This window comes from Selaginella moellendorffii, unplaced genomic scaffold (assembly GCF_000143415.4).
Source record: "Selaginella moellendorffii unplaced genomic scaffold, v1.0 SELMOscaffold_40, whole genome shotgun sequence".
NCBI lineage: Eukaryota > Viridiplantae > Streptophyta > Lycopodiopsida > Selaginellales > Selaginellaceae > Selaginella > Selaginella moellendorffii.
This window is the reverse complement of record NW_003314301.1, coordinates 685652-705561: the sequence shown is the minus strand read 5'-3', so window position 1 is coordinate 705561 and position 19910 is coordinate 685652. Positions and strand designations below refer to the sequence as shown.

At 43.0% G+C, this 19910-nt stretch overlaps 4 protein-coding genes across 4 annotated transcripts; 1 reads left to right on the top strand and 3 right to left on the bottom strand.

The window, feature by feature from the left end:
* Window positions 1–6331: 6331 nt before the first annotated feature.
* LOC112349564 (probable fucosyltransferase 8) lies at window positions 6332–7963 on the bottom strand. Its single transcript, XM_024684176.1, has one exon. It carries the CDS (start codon window positions 7961–7963, stop codon window positions 6332–6334), a length of 1632 nt encoding a protein of 543 aa, XP_024539944.1.
* A 651-nt stretch (window positions 7964–8614) lies between these two features.
* On the top strand, window positions 8615–9535 carry LOC9633829 (calcium/calmodulin-dependent protein kinase type 1). The gene has a single exon (XM_002979278.2). The coding sequence runs from the start codon at window positions 8615–8617 to the stop codon at window positions 9533–9535; it is 921 nt and encodes a 306-aa protein (XP_002979324.2).
* A 6259-nt stretch (window positions 9536–15794) lies between these two features.
* LOC9660358 (D-cysteine desulfhydrase 2, mitochondrial) lies at window positions 15795–16963 on the bottom strand. Its single transcript, XM_024684126.1, is given in 4 exon segments — window positions 15795–16367; window positions 16444–16465; window positions 16467–16487; window positions 16546–16963. Coding segments are annotated over 4 exon segments (642 nt in total). The 5' UTR covers window positions 16807–16963; the 3' UTR covers window positions 15795–16029.
* A 319-nt stretch (window positions 16964–17282) lies between these two features.
* On the bottom strand, window positions 17283–19303 carry LOC9633828 (pentatricopeptide repeat-containing protein At4g02750). The gene is made up of 4 exons (XM_002979125.2): window positions 18944–19303; window positions 18108–18773; window positions 17764–17921; window positions 17283–17646 (listed from the first exon to the last, which is right to left on the bottom strand). Exons 1-4 carry the CDS (start codon window positions 19301–19303, stop codon window positions 17283–17285), a joined length of 1548 nt encoding a protein of 515 aa, XP_002979171.2.
* Between the last annotated feature and the right edge of the window lie 607 nt (window positions 19304–19910).

The following is a 19910-nucleotide window of genomic DNA, read 5'->3' as shown; positions in this document are numbered from 1 at the left end:
ATTCATTCTCCTGACCTTGTTTAGGACTTCCACCACCGCTATCCTTCTCATCCCAGTCCTCATTCTTTTCATTCTCCCTCTCCCATCCTTCGCCACCCATCTCATCCTCCTCTTTGTCCTCATTCCACTCGTTCTTGAGGAGGGGTTGCTGTTAGGAATCCCCCAATTCTTGCCACATTCCTGACTCTCGCCGGATTCCTGACCCGTAGACCATATTCCTGACTCTCGACTCCTGACTCTCTGATTTCCCATATGATTCCTGAGTCTCGAACCACATTCTTGATGAGGACGTGGTGCCTCCTCACCCTCAGCTTTATTTAGGCCATCCTCGATCCAAGAGTGGTGAAGCTTCATCAACCTATAGTATATATAGATTAGCCTTGTTCCATTTCTCTACAATTTGAATCAATGCCAGTCTAAGGCCTTTTTTTCGTTTCCACTAGCTTTTCTCTTTGTCTTCTGCATTTTCTAGTCTTGATCTTGTTGGGGGTCTTGACAAGCCGTACACATGCATGAGATGAGGCGAACCTGGTTGTGTGTGTGAGTGATCTCGAGCTTGGGTTGTAGTCATTGCGGGTGGTGCCGAGTTAAGCTTTTGACCTCATCCTTGGTATAGATTAGTTACAGCGCAATTATGCCAAGTGTAACTTTGAAGCTTTTCCCCCTTATCTTGTACTTCCTTACATTTCATCCATTCTTCTCACTTCTTTACCTCTTCGTCCTTTTATTTCTACCTCTGCTTCCATTACTTTTGTCCATCCACTATTTCCTCCTATGTTTCCATCTTGTTTTGCTCTTTCTTTTTCCGATCCCTCCGACGATCTTTGTGTTGCAGCAGTTGACCAGCTCATGAAGGAGTATTTTGATCTCTTTAAATTTGACTTGTCGTCTGGGGCCAAGATTGCCACAATTCATCCGATTCCAACCGTGGATGCTCGTCCAATCAAGGTCCCTGTTCGTCGTCGGTTACCCAAAGAGGTCAAGATTTTATATGCAAACGTCAAAGAGATGTTGGAGAAGGGTGTTATTCGAAATTCGTGGAGTCCTTGGGCATGTGAACCTCATCTTGTGACGAAGCCTAATGGGAGTATTCGTTTTTGCATTGACTATTGTCCATTAAATGAAGTGAAGATCCCGGATGTGTACCCTCTTCCTCACACTGCTAATCGCTTAGATCGTTTAGGGCGAAGTCATTAGTTCACCAAGCTTGATCTTGCTTCTGGGTAGGCAAGTACTAATGGCTAAAGAAGATATTTCTAAGACTGCTTTCTGTACATCATTTGGTTTGTACAAGTTTTTGGTGATACCGTTTGGTTTGAACAATGCTCTAGCAACTTTTCAGCGGATGATGGATGAGGTTCTTTGCGATATACCAGAGGTGACTATTGACTTCATTGATGATGTTTTGATCAAGTCAGAGGGGACATGGGAGGAGCACGTTCGTGATGTTTGTAAAGTATTGGATCAACTACGGGAGGTTTATTTAAAGCTGAAGTGGTTGAAGTGCGTGTTTGGGTCTAAGGACACAATTTATCTTGGGTACTGTATTTTCTTGTGAGGGTTTTCAAGTTGATCTTGACAAACTTGTGATTGTTCTAAAGTTCCCTACTTCGAAGTGTATAAATGATGTGCAGTGCTTCCTGGGCAAGGTGCAGTATCTCAGTCATTTTGTGGATCATCTTTTTTATCGCACTACACCATTGCGAGCATTGCTGAAGTCATCAACATCATCTTTCATCTGGTCTCCGGATTGTGAGCTAGCGTTCATGAATCTCAAAGAGCTCTTGATAACTCCTCCGGTTTTGGTATATCCCGACTACACTTGACCTTTTATTTTGCGCGTGGATGCTTTTGATATTGGTCTTGAAGGTTTGTTGATGCAAGAGAGCTCGAGTGTGCCTAGTTAGCGCCATCCCATTGCATATATAAGCTGTACATTACAACCAGCGAAAGTGAATTATTCCACGACAGAGAAGGAGTGTTTAGCAGTAGTTTGGGGTTTTGAAAAACTTCATGCATATCTATATAGTTCTTGGACGTTACTTAAAGGTGATCATGCTATTGTTACTTCATTGTTGAAATGAAAGAATCTGGTTGGTCGTATTGCTCGGTGGGCTTTGAAGCTTCAGATATATGATTTTGATGTTGTTCATCACCCAGGGAGTTCTATGGCTAATGTTGATGAGCTCCTCTTCCTTCTCCGCTCTCTTCTCATGTTTCTGACGAGCCTATTGTTTCAGCATCTATGGATTTTCTAGACGAGGATTCTGTGCCATCGATGGTTATTGTACTGACGTTTAGTGTCCACAAGAGGTAGAGCACGATCTACCTCTTCTTGATAAGGTTCGCGAGGCTCAAAAGATTAAGCCATGGATTCGAAGGATTTGAGATGGGTTTGAGAATTCTGCATCACTTGCTGATGACTTGCCATTCCAGCCTTTATATTCTCAATATCACTTTAAGGACGGCCTTCTTTATTTTGTAGGGATGGATCCTAATGATCCTTTACGGCTGGTGGTGCTTTTTGTATTTATTCCACATTTTCTCCATGCCTATTATGATTCTCCTGTTCTAGGCGGGTATATAGGACATTGTTATGTGATCGAAAAGTTGTGCAGGTTTTTCTATTGGCCGGAGTTGCAACGTGATGTTATCCAGTATGTGCATATTTGCATTTGGTGCCAAGCCTATAATACTCCCCCTCATGCTTCGAAAAGACCATTGGAGTCAATTACAGTTTCCTGTCCATTTGAGTTGGTGGTGTTTGATTTTATGGGAATTTTTTTCATGATCAACTATTGGCAATAAGTATGTTATTATTGCTTCTAACTACTTGATTCGTTGGGTGGAAGTTGATGCTCTTGCTAGTGCCTCTGCAACTGCTATTGGATACTTCCTCCTCAATTGAGTGGTATTCCAGCATTTTTGTCCGGAGCGGATTCTTTTGGATAATGGTCCCGCATTTATGGCTGAGGCATTTCATGTTCTGATGTCTCGGTTGGGGATATGCCACACTTTCATAAGTGTTTATCATCCACAGTTAGACGGTTTGGTGGAACGGCTCGTTCGGACATTCAAAGGAATGATCGTGAAGTACATGAACTTTCAACATTTGGATTGGGATGGTTATTTGCCGTCTCTTCGGTATGCATATATCACAGAGGTGCAGAGTTCTATTGGTGTTTCACCATATAAACTTTTATATAGTCATGATCCAAAATTACCAACAAAGCTGGGTTTACCTTCACAATTGCCACGAGCTGCCGATGCTAGGTCATGGGATCAATATTTAACGAGCATTCTTCCACTTGTCCGAGCAGAGTCTGTTGAACACTTAGACCGCATACAAGTGGGACAACAATGGTACTATAACTCCCATCATAATCCACCTGCAAAGTACAAAGTGAATGACTTAGTGTTAGTTCGTTTTCCCCATCTTACGGTACGTGGTTTATTTAAGGGGATCCTTGCTTAGTGGAAAGGACCGTATCGGGTGTTGTAGCAAATTGGACCACAAGTTTATAAGGTTCATCATGATGTCCAACAAACCAATCCTCCAAAGATTGTGTATGTGCAATGGTTGAAATGCTTCATACTAAGGGATCAGAAGCAATTAATACCACCTACTGATCCGCTAATGCCTCCTCTTGGCGTTCCTCCTAATCCTGGCCCATCTACAAAAGAACCTTGATGGTCTTCCATTATTCCGAGAGGAGGGGATGATGTGAGGTCCAAGTGTATGGTTATGATGCCATAACTAATATTAGCATAGTGGGATTTTGGTAGCTGTCAGATTGATTTCAATCTCGACCACTCACTTCTATATATAAATTAGGGTTTTTTGGGCTAATGGATATGCACATTTTCTGTATTTCCTTTCTATATTCCAAGCACTCATAGCTCTAATATATAATAAATTTGTGTCTTTTGTTAAAAAATGTTTTTATAAAAGTATTATAATATTTTTAAATATTCAATTAAATTTTATTATAAATATATTTCAGAAATAAAAAGAAAAAGAAAAAAGTGAGCTCCTAAAGTAGGGCATGGATATTCTCTATTTCAATGACTATATAGTTTCATAGAATAGTTTAAATCCATTTAGCCTAATTGTAATCTTGATGGCTATTGCTCATGCAGTAGCTAAATCCAAGTAGGGTTAAGGAGCTAGTCATTAGATTAAAAATATATGTTGGAATATGCTTTTTCAAATCAATAGTTATAATTAATGGGAATCTTGGCAAAGGAAATTAATTGAAGCAGTTGAATAGACAAAGTAAATTGGCAAATTAGAAAGAAAAAATTTGTAACTTAAAGTAGAAATTCTCCCCAAGGCTATATTAACACCTCTTTTCCTCAACTTGTCAAGGAAGTTGTGCAAGGTTGAGGAATTTGGTTTATAATGTCCATTGGCACACTCTGAACAATATATATACCTTTGGTCACAATCATTTGAAAATAAAAAATCTCTTGCCTTTATCATTCAAGTTTTGTAGCAGCTGGAGCCATAAGAGCAGGAGGAATGATGAATGTATGCAGAGGAGTCTTGCTGGTAACCATCGTTTTTCTGGAAGGAAGAGACGAATTTGTATAGAATAATAGGGATGCCTACCTCAGCAGCATATATCCCATTTGGATCCATTACAAACAAGAATGTAGGAGAATAAGTTTCATGGATAGGAATGCCAGTTGCCTTATAGACCAGTTTCCCTTCTTGGATTATCACCTCACATATACCCCCTTTCTTCCTGTTTGTCATGAAGAGGCCAATTTTATGTGCATATTTGGATGAAACTTACTGGATATAGATTCAACTTTTCTGTCACTTATATAAAATAACTTCGATTTTCGACTTTAACCTAAGAACAATCTTAAAAAAGACTTGTCCGACCAGCCACATTTATTCAAAGTATGTGCAGAGGGGAGTAATTTATCAACATGTGGCAATAGGGATTAAGAACCAGAAACTCTGAAAGCTACTCACAGCTTCAAGCCAGTAGCTTCTTGAGAGTATCCAGACCTTACCAATCTGGCAAGCCATTGATCTTATATAACAACTCACTAGAGAAGAACTTAGAGCTTGCTTCACAGCTCCATTCGTCTGAGCTTTTCTCTAAATTAGTCCTTAATTATTTAAAAGAATTTCGAATTAAAGAATGTTCTAAGAATCTAAATTAGTCCTTAATTATTTAAAAGAATTTCTGTTTATAACCTCGAATTAAAGGCTTAGAAGAACCCTCATTGATATGCGTGTTGCCACCTTGCTAGATTCTCTCGGATTTGCATGTGAGTGTGATCATCACACTAGGATCCCGAGTCCTTGACGAGGCCTTGCACAGAAACATACGTGCGCCGTCCATCCAAGCAAAGTGCCACTCTTCTTTCATGTTGTAATCACCATCCATGGTTTGAGCAAGGAAACCAGAACCTTACACATAAATCCAAAACCTTCAAGAATCGGGCATCACAGCCAAGCCCAAACTCTACCAGCACATCGCAGAGACGACCACTGGCAGCTTGCCTCCAACAATATACACAGTGTTGTCCCTGCTTCGGTTCTTCGCTCGAAAAAACCCGACAGCATCACCCAGTTTCCCGGCCTGAGAGTACGCAGCAAGAATTCCATTGCATGAAACTAAGTCCTTCCCAGGCATGGAGTCGTAAACCTCTTTAGCCCTCTGCAAATGCCCGTTCTTGGCATATGCTGACAGCATCAAGTTCCAAGTGAAGGAGTTCTTGGCGACCACAGCATCGAAGACTGAGCGAGCATCGGCCACACTTCCACATCTCCCATACATTTGATGTGAAGATCCGACAGAAAAGTCCCTTGGTGGCTGCTGGAAGAAACCTGACTGTGGATCTGCTTGGCTTGAGACAGGCTCCTGGAAGAAGTTATCAGCGCGATGCATTCTTGCAGCCAAGTCCGAGGAAGACACTCATACACGAAAACTTGTCACCAGGAGTTTGATCCCACTGGAACAACAACTTACATCATGGAAACAAGAACTGCTTGTTTGTAACATCTTGTATAATTTTTTGACAGATCGTGGGTGCCTATGAGCGTATCAAAGTGGCGGGCTTCACGACGTGAATCACTAACATCTTGATATGACTTTGCTATGTGATTTCTCGTTCTAGAATTTATCCTTGCACATCTTAGTCGTGGATTCCTTGTTGTAACATCCAAGCTCGTTGAATGGGAGGCATAACCACGTCAAAGAAAGATAACTTCCTTGAAATCAGTTGCATATCAAACAATTCATACCAAAATGGTCCACATTGGAAGACACAATATAACTCTCTACATGTCCTAAAAAGAATGGATAAAGATTCAAGTTGTTTTGAGTTGAACACCAGGCGCTATAGGCCAATCTTGACACCGCTCCACATTGTCAAGCTTGACAGCCTCTCCACAATCGCAGTTAGACTCCCCAAACGAAAAGAAGCAAGGATCCATAGTTCTTGCCTTGGAGCAAATGTCCCTGCCTGAGCCAGGCCCAGCCCACATAAGCCAAGGCCTCAACCCGGCTAATCCCTGGCCAATGTAGCCGAAAGTGGAGCCAGGACTCGTGATCAGCACATCGCTGAGCCCCAGCAAGTAAATCTCCGCGAGAGCCTTCTCATCGTGATCGAGAAATCCGGTGTGCTGCTGCCCCTCGTGGCTGGGCTGCTCCACTCTCACGATCGATCCATCGGCGGTGGAGGAGTTGAGGTAGATCTCTCGCAGCACGTCAAAGTGGTGCTCATCCAGCGAAGTCACCACCGCCGCGATCTGCTGCTGCTGCGAGCTGATCGAGGAGCGGAGCTTGATCCTCTCGACGTTGTTCTTGCTGATATTGGGAAGGATCTTTGTCTCCACGGCGCATTGGAACACCTCCGCCGCCAGGTTTTGACGAACTCCTTGCAAGTGTGGAGGAACTCTCATTTGGATGCCGACTACGCGGTCGGCGCGCGCGAGATATGAGTCGTAGAACCGCGCTGTGCGATCCCACACCGGATCGATGGGATGGAAGAGATAGCGGCTCAAGTGGTGGAAAATCGCCTGCTGCTGGGGGAAGAGCTTCGCGAGATCACTCCGGAAGGATTCCACCAAGAACAATCCCGGAGCAAAGTAGACGTTTGACCGGAGAAACAGCCACGTTACCTGCGATTGCAAGAGTTTTTGCTGCTCCTTGCAGAAGAATTTTCGATCGTCCGGGGTGTAGTCCACGGACAGATACGAGTAGGCCACATCTGGAAACTTGATCGAGCTCGCGAAATCGTGACAGTGCTGAGGAGTGATTTTTAGATCCGGGGCATGGCCGATCCGCGATGAATCGTTGACTGTGGATAATCGGATCTCCAGGGGTCTGGGAAGGAGCCAGGAACTCTTTGGGAATGGCTCGCAGAACAATCGATCCATGTTCTCTGCGGACGAATCTCTCGCGATGAGTAAAACTCTGTTCGTGAGCAGAGCATAGAGAAAAGTGGAAGCAATCGCCAGCATCTTGTTCCCCAGGCCCTGCGATCCAAATGGCGCGATCCACACCACGAATTGGCAGTCGCCGTGATCGCCGTTTGGATCATCTTGGATCAATCGAGAGCACCGGGCGTGGATTTGCTCGTAGCGTCGCAGGCGGTGGATGAGAGCTGGCGATGGCGAGTAGCTTTCCGCCGATGGGTCTGTCGATTTGCGGCGATAGGACTGGAACTCTACGCGGCTCCGGCACTGGCGAGCATCGCCTTGCTCTGGAACGATGAGAGCTGGCGATGGCGAGTAGCTTTCCGCCGATGGGTCTGTCGATTTGCGGCGATAGGACTGGAACTCTACGCGGCTCCGGCACTGGCGAGCATCGCCTTGCTCTGGAACGATGAGATCTTCCACGATCTTGTCCGGAAAGTGATTCTGAGACAGCAAAACGTAGAGGAAGAAGAGACCAGTGGTAATCAGAGCGATGGATTTTGGGTTGGAGTAAGACGCCATTTTCGCGACTCTCTCCATTCTTCACGAAGGGAATGATCGTGCGCATAGTCATAACTCTGCTCGTGAAGCTTCCGTGCTTGGCTGGTTTGCATGTACACGTAAAACTCCGACTGCATCAAACAACGCGCTGGTCAACCCTGGAGGGTAATTATAAAATAGCGATCACCTTTAATTCCATATAAATTATTCTAATTAATAATAATTTGTTACGCGTTTGTTTGCTTAATAGTAGTGTTATTTTTAATTATTAATCTAATTGATCAAATAAAAATTTATAATTATAAGCATGTTTGTAATTTATAAACACAAGATTAATTTTATTGCAATACCAACCGGTAGAATAAAATAGAATATACTAGAAAGTGTTTAAGAAAGTATAAATACAAAATTAATCTAAATGAATAAGAACCGTTAGATGGTAGAATATTTAAATTTTCAAGCATATTTTAAGTATATTCACTACCATCTTAACTCCCCTTCCCTTAAGAAAACCAAAAAATATTAGCCATTGGATCTTAAAATGGTCTTTTACAATGGTCAGTTTTTTACTGGTGAAGTTTTTAGTTTAATAAAAGTAATGGCCTTTTCGCGATCATTAAACCTGTTGTGGGAAGCTAGGTTTTCTTAAAACCAAGCGAGAAAAAGGGGAAGATGGCGCTCGAGGATGGCGAGTTTAGAGATGACGAGTGTGGCGAGCTTCTCAAGTGGTACATCAGACACGAGAAGTTGGGGCATGGAGGACAGGGCCAAGTCTACTTGCTGAGCGACGCAGCCCGCAACCGCCATAGGTACGCAGGAAAGATGTTTAAGTCGGAGAGTTGTGCCGAGAGGGAGACAAGGATCTTGGACAAGCTTCGCCCCATTCCTGGAGTTGTCTTCCTCCATGGGCTGAGGAGGGAGAGGAAGGTTGGCGGGCGTTGCTTTGGGACGATGGTCATGGAACTTTGTGGCCCTAGCCTGCGCGATCTAGCGATGAAAGGGCCACTGAGGGAGGAGGAGGTAGCCGAGATCGTTAAGGAGCTGGCTGAGACACTCAAGGGCGTCCACTCGAGTGGTGTTGTCCATCGCGATCTCAAGCTGGAGAACGTTTTCACCAAGCTGCAAGATGCAAGCACGATCAGGCCAGTGATTGGGGATTTTGGAGTGGCGACCGACGATGCCAGAGAGATGAGCCAGAGCTGCGGGACTGAGAAGTACATGGCTCCCGAGCTTATCTTTGTCGAGAGATATGGGCTGTCTTACACGAAGGCGGTGGATGTTTGGGGGCTTGGAGTGATCGCATACGAACTCCTCAAGGGCTACCAGCGATCGAACCTGGAGATGCATTTGCTGCGCGAGGGGGAGTTCCAGTGGCCTGCCAATCTGTCACCAGAGGCGAAAAATCTGATTATGGGCATGCTGGACTTGGATCCCAGGAAGAGATTGAAACTAGACCAAGTGATCAATCATCCTTGGATTCTAGAGAACTGTAGCACCACACGGGCTACTGCCAATATCACAAGTTGTTGTGGAGGGAAGAGAAGCACTCCACACTCTAGCCATCCAGCTGTGAAGAAACTTAGGGTAGTTTAGTCAAAACTTCTACACCAAAGCTCATCTAAGGGAGAAGACAAATATAGATGAAGCACCGTTACCTTGTGTGAGTAGACAGCTCTTCGGGTATGAAGCTCATTCTAAGGTTGATGTGATATAGCTAATTTCATAGCCAAACTGGCTAAAGCTTGTAGTATCAACGAACTAGCTTTTGTCACTTGGACTCCACGTATTAAAAATCTTGAGACATGAAGATCATACCAAGATAATAACCATATATTTTACACATTTCTTTTTCTTTTTCTTGTCCCTACCATATTGTCCTTGGTTAACCGTATTATAGCTAGAATTTTATTATGCTTTTCATGCTCAATAAAAAGAAATTATATTAAATAAAGCTATTCAACAATAGCTTATACAAAGAATTCCAAAAACATTTAATAAAAGTTCCAATCATGGTTTTGATGCCTTTCACTCACTCTAATAGAGATTTGGTAAAAAATGATGGAAGTATTAAATTTTAAGTTGGATGGTTCTACATGGCAAGGAATGATGGAAGCATTAGATCTGAATATGATATTCCACTCAGAGCACAACAAAAGAGAAAAGACCTTGCATGCAATTTAATTCACTCTTGGTCCCTCTAATTTTCATTTAGATACTAAATTGAATTGCACTTAATAAGGTTTTACATGACTAATATAAATTACAACATAATAAGTATTATTTTAAACAACCAAAATGATTAGTAGTTTTTGTTTCCCACCAAATAGCATTTGGACTATTAGCCTCATAAATTACTAAGTTGCAATTATTTAATAAACTAAGATAAGTAAGAAATATACAATCTGGTTGATTATAACAATAATGATCAATTGACCACATTTTTATTTTCTTATCAGTATATAATACCAAATTCCCATCTTTTTGAAGATCAAGCTTACATTGACCAATAAAATCAAATGTGATATCAGATCTCCATAGTAAATTTTTTCCTGAATAAAGTGAAACTTTACAATTTATTTCTATTAATAACACATTTTTGCGATTTGGGGATACCAAAAATTGGCCTGTATATAACACATGGTCTGAAAAACCAGCATTTAAAGTAGTTAAGGTAGTATCACAATTATCATATGAAAGATAAGATGTAAACAAACTATTAACTTTACTTAAGGTTAGTCTCCACCAAAATACTACTGAATATTGAATTATATAATTTTGAGATATAATTTTGCATACATCAGATTTTGCTGCAATCATTGTAGTACTATATGTATTGATTAAGTACCTAACAGCTTCTTTGATTCTCATGCCAATAATTGTATTTTCAGTTTGACCAGTTGAACAATATGGTGGCTCTCCATCCACACGCTCAATTCTTACAGCAAATACACCCCTACCAATATTTAAAACAGTTAAATTCTTAAAATTTCTTGAATATGAATGATAATTTTTAATGTGAGTTAAAAGATCTAAAAATCCATTATTAATTATAAGGTTAATTTCATTTTCAGTAAGTGTGTTATTATTACCCCATTCTACAGTTGCTCTTCCATAAACTATATTTTTAATTAAAAATAGAAAATTTTATTTAAAAAAAAATTTCATAGGTTTATACTCTAATATATGAGAAATTTGTCTTTTGTTAAAAAATATTTTTATAAAAATATTATAACTATATATATAAAAGAAAAAGAAAAAGGAAAAAGTGAGCTCCTAAAGTAGGCATGGATATTCCTTATTTCAACGACCAAAAGTTTAATATAGTTTCATAGAATACACTGCTTAGTTTCATGAGCTAAATCCAAGTAGGGTTAAGGAGCTTAGTCATTGGATTAAGAATATATGCTAGAATATGCTTTTTCAATTCAATAGTCGCACACTCTGAAACAATATATATACCTTTGGTCACAATCATTTGAAAATAAAAAATCTCTTGCCTTTATCATTCAAGTTTTGTAGCAGCTGGAGCCATAAGAGCAGCAGGAATGTTGAATGTATGCAGAGGAGTCTTGCTGGTAACCATCTTTTTTCTGGAAGGAAGAGACGAATTTGTATAGAATAATAGGGATGCAGCATATATCCCATTTGGATCCATTACAAACAAGAATGTAGGAGGATAAGTTTCATGGACAGGAATGCCAGTTGCCTTATAGACCAGTTTCCCTTCACCTCAAAATCTACCCCTTTCTTCCTGTTTGTCATGAAGAGGCCAATTTTACGTGCATATTTGGATGAAACTTACTGGATCTAGATTCAACTTTTCTGTCACTTATAATATGACTTCTTCAACTTTAACCTAAGAACGATCTGAAAAAAGACTTGTCCAACCAGCCACATTTATTCAAAGTATGTGCAGAGGGGCGTATTTCATCAACCTGTGGCAATAGGGATTAAGAACCAGAAACTCTGAAAGCTACTCACAGCTTCAAGCCAGTAGCCGTTTGAGAGTATCCAGACCTTTACCCATTGATCTTATATAACAACTCACTAGAGAAGAACTTAGACCTTGATGGCTTGCTTCACAGCTTGCCGCCACTTTGCCCGAACATCCATTTGTCTGAGCTTTTCTCGTTAAAAGGATTTAAACTTATATTGTTCTAAGACTCTAAATTAGTCCTTAATTAATTAAAAGAATTTCTGTTTATAACCTCGAATTAAAGGAATCGGGCTTGAAGGCAGAAGAACCCTCATTGACATGCGTGTTGCCACCTTAGGATGCTGAGTCCTTGACGACCTTGCACAAAAACATACGTGTGCCATCCAAGCGAAGTGCCACTCTTCTTTCAGGTTGTAATCACCATCCATGGTTTGAGCAAGGAAACCAGAACCTTACACATATTCCAGAATTGGGCATCAGCGAAACAGGCAGCCAAGCCTAAACTCAACCAGCACATCGCAGAGACGACCACTGGCAGCTTGCCTCCAACAATATACACAGTGTTGTCCCTGCTTCGGTTAGCTAAGACTCTTCACTCGAAAAAACTCGACAGCATCACCCAGTTTCCCGGCCTGAGAGTACGCAGCAAGCATTCCATTGCATGAAACTAAGTCCTTCCCAGGCATGGAGTCGTAAACCTCTTTAGCCCTCTGCAAATGCCCGTTCTTGGCATATGCTGACAGCATCAAATTCCAAGTGAGTTCTACAGCATCGAAGACCGAGCGAGAGACAGCCACACGTTCACATCTCCCATACATTTCATGTGAAGATTCGACAGAAAAGTCCCTTGGTGGCTGCTGGAAGAAACCCAACTTTGGATCAGCTTGGCTTGAGACAGGCTCCTGGAAGAAGTTATCAACGCGATCATTCTTGCAGGCTTGGCACTGCTGAGTCCAAAGAAGACATTCATACACGAAAACTTCACCAGGAGTTTGATCCCACTGGAACTACAACTTGCACGGCCATGGAAACAAAAAGAGGAGAATCACCCATCATGCAAATCTTATAAATTGAAAAACGTCTATCATGTGAATGATAATTACAGAAGCTATGCCATTTCTTGCTATAAATTTATCCTCGCACATCTTAATCGTGGATTCTTTTTTGTAACATCCAAGCTCAGGGATTAACCGGGTTGAGGCCCTGGCTTATGTGCGCTGGGCCTGGATCAGGTGGGGATGTTTGCTCCAAGGCAAGAACTATGGATCCTTGCTTCTTTTCGTTTGGGGAGTCTAACTGCGATTATGGAGATGTCAAGCTATAGCGCCTGGTGTTTAACTCAAACCAACTTGAATCTTAATCCATTCTTTTTAGGACATGTAGAGAGTTTTGGTATGAATTGTTTGATATAGGAAGCTATCTTTCTTTGACATGGTTATGCCTCCATTCCATGGCCAATGTAGCCGAAAGTGGTGCCAGGAGCAACCCAGAAAATAAATCTCCGCGAGAGCCTTCTCGTCGTGATCGAGAAATCCGGTGTGCTGCTGCCCCTCGTGGCTGGGCTGCTCCTCTCTCACGATCGATCCATCGGCGGTGGAGGAGTTGAGGTAGATCTCAGTCAAAGTGGCGCTCGTCCACCGCCGCGATCTGCTGCTGCCCACCAAGAACAATCCCGGAACGAAGTAGACGTTTGACCGATCACGGCGACTCCCAATTCGCGGTGTGGATAGCGCCATTTGGATCGCGAGCCTGGGGAACAAGATGCTGGCGATTGCTTCCACTTTTCTCTATGCTCTGCTCATGAACAGAGTTTTTCTCATCGCGAGAGATTCGTCCGCAAAGAACATGGATCGATTGTTTTGCGAGCCATTCCCAAAGAGGTGTAGTCCACGGACAGATAACTTGATCGAGTTCGCGAAATCGTGACAGTGCTTAGAAGATCCGGGCGCGATGAATCGTTGACTGTGAATAATCGGCTCTCCGGGGAGCCAGGAACTCGGACGATCGAAAATTCTTCTGCAAGGAGCAGCAAAAACTCTTCCAATCGCAGGTAACTTGGCTGTTTCGCCGCCGTTTGGGTCATCTTGGATCAATCGAGAGCACCGGGCGTGGATTTGCTCGTAACGTCGCGGTGGATGAGAGCTGGAGATGGCGAGTAGCTTTCCGCCGATGGGTCTGTGGATTTGCGGCGATAGAACTGGAACTCTAGCCGCTGCGAGCATCGCCTTGCTCTGGAACGATGAGATCCTCCGCGACCTTGTCCGGGAAGTAATTCTGAGACAGCAAAACGTAGAGGAAGAACAGACCAGTGGTGTGTGAAGAGGATGCTAGACAAGGACGAGGGTCTTATGGGTTATGGAGGGAATGTGCGATGAGAAAGGTGGTGGATTCGAGGATTGAGTATCTCTCGAGGGAGCCGAGGTAAAGAGGAACTATTTGCTGCCACTGATGAAGGTGGTTTTTATGGAAATCCCCGGAACCAGTGGCGCTTGGATGAAGTGGGACTGTGGGAGAGTTGCGGAGGAGATGGAACATCCCCAAGGACTGAAAGACAGGCTTACGTGCAGGGAATTTAAAAAATCAAGTGTTGTAAAATGCCCACTAAGGGCATTACATGGAATTTATGAATCTTCTTTGCTTTACAATGAGCTGTAACTGCAGTTACACATCTGAGGATTCAAATTGATTTGAAGTTGATTATACCCTTTACATAATGTTGTTGAGGATATAGAAAGATAGTAACATGTGAACTTTAATTTTTTATGACCGGTTGATAACACAGCCCACAACATTCGCAGGAAAGATGGTTAAGCGTGAGAGTGGCGCCAAGAGGGAACAAGGATCTTGTCCAAGCTTTGCTCCATTCCTGGAGTTACCTCTCTCCAGGGGCTGAAAAGGGAGAAAAGGGAGAAGAAGGGACGATAGTCATGGAGCTGTGTGGCCATAGCCTGTGGGATCAAGCGATGAAAGGGCCACTGAGCGAGAAGGAGGTAGCCGAGATTCTGAAGAAGTTGGCCGAGACACTCAGTCGAAGGGTGTTGCCCATCGTGACCTCATGCTGGAGAATGTTTTCACCAAGCTGCAAGATGCAAGCATAGACGAGCCACTGATTGGTGGATTTGGAGTGGTAAACGACGATCCAAGAGAGATGAGCCAGTGCTGTGGGACAAAGAAGTACATGGCTCCTGAGAATATCTTCATCGAGAGATATGGGAGATTGTCATACACAAAGGCAATGGATGTTTAGGGGCTTGGAGTGATGGCATACGAGCTTCTCAAAGGCTACAAGTGATTAAACCTGGAGTTCCAATGGCTTGTCAATATGTAGTCGGAGGTGTAAAATCTGATTATGGAGGAAAAGATTGACACTAGATCAAGTGATCAATCATTCTTAAATTCTAGAGAACTGTAGCACCACATAAAAAATTCTTAAGCTCATTTACAAACCAGCTTCGATATGAAAAGATGTTTAAATTAAAATGGATTGTTTTAAATTTTTGTTGTAGCTCGGCTGCAACAACTAATCCTTGCTTCTCTCTGTGCCTGGCAATGGTGTAACTTGTCATAATGCCCAGTCCTTCGATCCTTAAAATCAAGCGAAAAAAAGGGGAAAACGTGTAAATCGGGTCTAGCAAAATGCCAGTTTGTCGGGCTATACTCTTGCAAGCACCGATCTCTCCAAAAATCTTTCCAAACCTGTACTATCAGACTATTATACTGTAGCTCGCAAGCTTATATATAAATCATACCTGCGTACTCGTTTCCTCTCCTCCCAAACAAGAGGTAAGCTCAAAGCCTCTGCCGACTGATCGCAGCGAAACTGCTGAAGAAAACCAATGACAAGGTTCTTCATTTGTCTCTCGTAGTAGTCGCGAGAACCGGAGAGCATTACACCAACAATCTCCCACTGGTGAAGGCTGGAAGAAAGGATATATACCACCAAAAGGATATAAACTCGAGCATGCCCGAGCAAAGCGATTCCTAGAGCCAGGTCAATGGCGGATGTTCCAGTGCCAGAATCGACCACGATTTTGATCTTGTCATCTCGTTCGAAGACTTCGTTTTCGCTTAGCCATCTCACAAGTCTTATAAAGCCCGATCATAGATCGCATGAAAAATATTAGAGATACAAACATATCAAAGTTGAAAATCACACACCGAGAGGTGCTAGACCACTCGCACCACCTTCTCCAAGCACGGCCCATTTTCTTCTTCCTCTTCCGGGTTCAAGCAATTTAGAATTTTCTGAAGGAGTGATTGTTTCTCTGGTGATAGAGTTGCTATTCAACCAAAGAACTGGTTCTTCAGAACAAGCAACACGTTCCATATGCGAGCTGAACATTTTTTGTCGATCGGCATACTCGGTTCTTGGAACATACACCACGTTTCCATAAACCTCCGATATCAAGTTATATCCAGTCGTGACCTCAAGTTTTTCACCTCGTAGCAGCAAATGAGCCGACATCCCATGCTCAGCACACGCCACAGCTGAGCTGAGAAAACACGTTAGATAGAAAAGAAGAAGAAGTATAAAACTAGAGAATTCTTAGTCTTCTTTTCGTACCTACAGCAGCAGCATGAGCACTTTTGACAGCCTCCACAAGTCACCTGATAGACATTGAAATCGCTTCAAAGAAAGAACAAAAAAAAAAAGAAGAGTACGTACCACATCAGTGATTTCCTCGTCCTTGAGGAACGGAACCACAGCGTCGAGCTTTCTGATTTTGTTTCCACCGAGCGTCGGGTGCAGCAAGTCGTCTCGAATCACACGGAACTTGTGCGGCTCCTTCTCCGTCTTGCTTGTCACATTTTTGCAGAAATCAAACTTGTTCAAGTCTTGAAAGCTGAACCCAACAGTGTCAATCCTGCTGCAAGGCGTTTCCAGAAGCCACACTCCTCTTTCCAGCAATGCGTCCAGAGAAGACATGTCCAGAATTCTAAAGCCCTAATGAGCCTTGGCCCGGTTTCAAGAGAGATTACGGGAGGCCAAGGAAGTGATACAATTATGCCAGTGAACCAAGTCCACAAAGTTACCATACATTGGAATGGGCCGCCTGAGTTTAAGGCCACCTCCAGGCATAAGAGCAACTGTGAGCAGGTATGTCTGCGATTTTTGGTACACCATCTCATTTACGGTCCCAAGAGCGTGAGTAAGTTGATTTTAGAGCAGTGGCTTGCAGTTTCCACCAGATGGCATCAAGGAAAGATTGGCTGAACTCTTATTAATTAACCACTGCGGAGCTCAATCTTCTCTACAGGGACAAGTAAGCTCACTCGTTTCTTCAAATGTTAACTAGAACGGAGGAAGCTAAGTTTTTGCTCATAACACCAGATACAACACGGAGATCCCAAGTTACAGCCGTCAAATTTATTTATCGCATGCATATTCTTGGATAAGCAACTCTATTCCGTTTGACGAGGTTCTGGGATACAGTGATTTGTAATTCGTGCAATCGCCAATCCAGAAGATGGAAGAGGCAGTGTAGGTTGTCGAGGAGCACAAGAGGCAGCAGCCAAGAGCTGAGAAGTTCCACTTCTTTGTTGATGGAAGCGAGGAGCTTCATGAGTCTGAAAACCATCTGGTTCCCTACGCAAGCTTCTACTTAGTGGTGCGAGGGTCTGGTGGCGTACGAGCGCAAACCTAGAGAAAGTGACGCTACCACCTTCCGCTACAAGGATGGGGGATTCAGCAAGGTAAACAAAGAGTTTTGGATCTGATTCGACGTGATCACTTGAGAAATATGCAGCTGGCTGTTTTCTTGGACGCCTGAAGTCCAAGAATCAACCATCGACGATATCAGAGTTGACAGCACAAGAAGAGGCTTTCATGCACTACTTCGTCATGCGCTCGCGAGATTGCTGCAAAATTGTAAACCAAGATCACATTGCTATGCTCGTAATGAATGCCGTCTGGAACCGGAGAAGCATGTGAGAGAGTAGGAGCAGTCGATGATCGTGCGAAGAACAAAGTTGTGAGGAATTTTTCGCGGCATGAAGAGGTGGCTCGAGTGTGAGAGAAGGCTCAGTGACACAAGCTCCAGCCTATGGGGAATGCGAGACCGACAAGGACATGGCGAAGTTGGACATGACTTAGGTACCTTTCAACCAAGTCTAAGCTTGCTCTGTTACCAAGCATGCGAGATGCTTCTGCTAGTTGGCATTTTGTTTTCGTGTATTGTGATGCCCCATTCCAAGGCTGTTAGATTTGTAGATTCTATTGGCACTTGCCAGGCACGTCCAGTCGTGAGTATCAGGAAAGAAAGGCATTGTATCAATGAGTTCTTTACAGGATCTATCATATCCTCCACGAGCAAACAAGGAGATGATACAACCATATTGTTGCTTGCCAGGCGTTACTAAGTAGTCTGCTATCATTGATTTAAACAGAAAAAGTGAATCGTCAACCTCACCGCTATGGCTCAAAGCAATCAATGCAGAGGTAAAAGATACATCATCCAGATTGACACCATCAGCAACACAGTTTCTAAAGAGCTCCAAGGATTGTGCAGTTTGCCCATTTAAAGCATACATTCCAATTACTACATTCCAAGAAACCAGATTTTGCTCGGGCAAGGTTGAGAAAAACGCCTTTGCAGTATTCGTATGCCCATTTTGAGCATATGACACAAGTAGAGTGTTCCACGAAATAGAGTTCCTGTGTCTCATTTTCTGGAAGACCAAGAGGGCATCCTCGATGTATCCATGCTGAGAGTAAGCTGCCATCAGAGTGTTGTAAGAGACAATATTGTGGGAAGGCATCAAATCAAACAGGCACTTTGAGTCTTCTAAATGCCTGTGTTGGGAATGTCCTAAAAACATAGCATTCCATGCGATTAGATCTCGCTCAGGCATCTTCTCAAACAACACCTTCGCTTCCTCCACATTTGATAATTTCTGGAATATAATAAAGAGGTCCAAGCGACAATGTCCCACTCGGGCATGGCATCAAAATGATGTTTTGCATTGTCCGGATGACCGTTTTGGGCATATGCCGAAAGCATAGAGTTCCAAATAAAAAGAAACCTGCATGGCATGCTATCAAACAAAAGCTTTGCATCGTCAACCTTGCACTGTACAGTGTAGGCACTTAGCATGGCGACGTGTGAAAAGGAATCTTTCTCACGAAGTAGTGTTTCGTACATTACTTTAGCAAGACCATGATGCCCGCCTGAGACATATGCCGCAAGCATGAAATTGAAAGACATTTGGTCCCACTCGGGCATTTTGTCAAATAATCTCTTTGTCTCGTCAAGATCCCCATCAAGAGCAAATGATCGGAGAACGCAGTTCCAAGAGCTAAGATTCCGAGCACACATCCAACTGAGCATCTCCTTGGCATTGAACGAGCTCCCACTGTCACAAAATGCCGCTAGCATTGCATTCATTGACACAAGGTCCCATTCCTCCATTGCATCAAATACCATCTTTGCTGGCTCAAGTTTCCCATTTTCAGAAAAGGCATTCAAGAGTGCTGTGTCTGAGACTATATCCTTGTTGGAATTTGGTTGTAAAGCATGATGATCTCGTCAAGATGCCCAATTGGAGTATATGCAGCAAGGAGTGTATTCCACGAGATAATGCTTGGATTGGGAATTTTAGCAAAGAATTCCTTTGCTTCGTCAAAGAGACCTTGAGCGGCTAAAGCGCTTAGAATTAAGTTGTATGACACCAAATTGTTTCTTGGCATCCTTTCTAACAATGACAACGCTTCTCGCAACTTCCCGTTCATCTCCCATACATTTGAATGAGAAGATAAGATAAGTCCCTCGGTGGCTGCTGGAAGAAACCCGACTGTGGATCTGCTTGGCTTGAGACAGGCTCCTGGAAGAAGTTATCAGCGCGATGCATTCTTGCAGGCGCGGCACTGCCGAGTCCGAAGAAGGCATTCATGCACGAAAACTTGTCACCAGGAGTTTACATCATGGAAACAAGAGCCCACCCGTAATGTATGTTTGTAACATCTTGTATAATTTTTGGACAGATCGTGGGTGCCTATGAGCGTATCAAAGTGACGGGCTTCACGACGTGAAT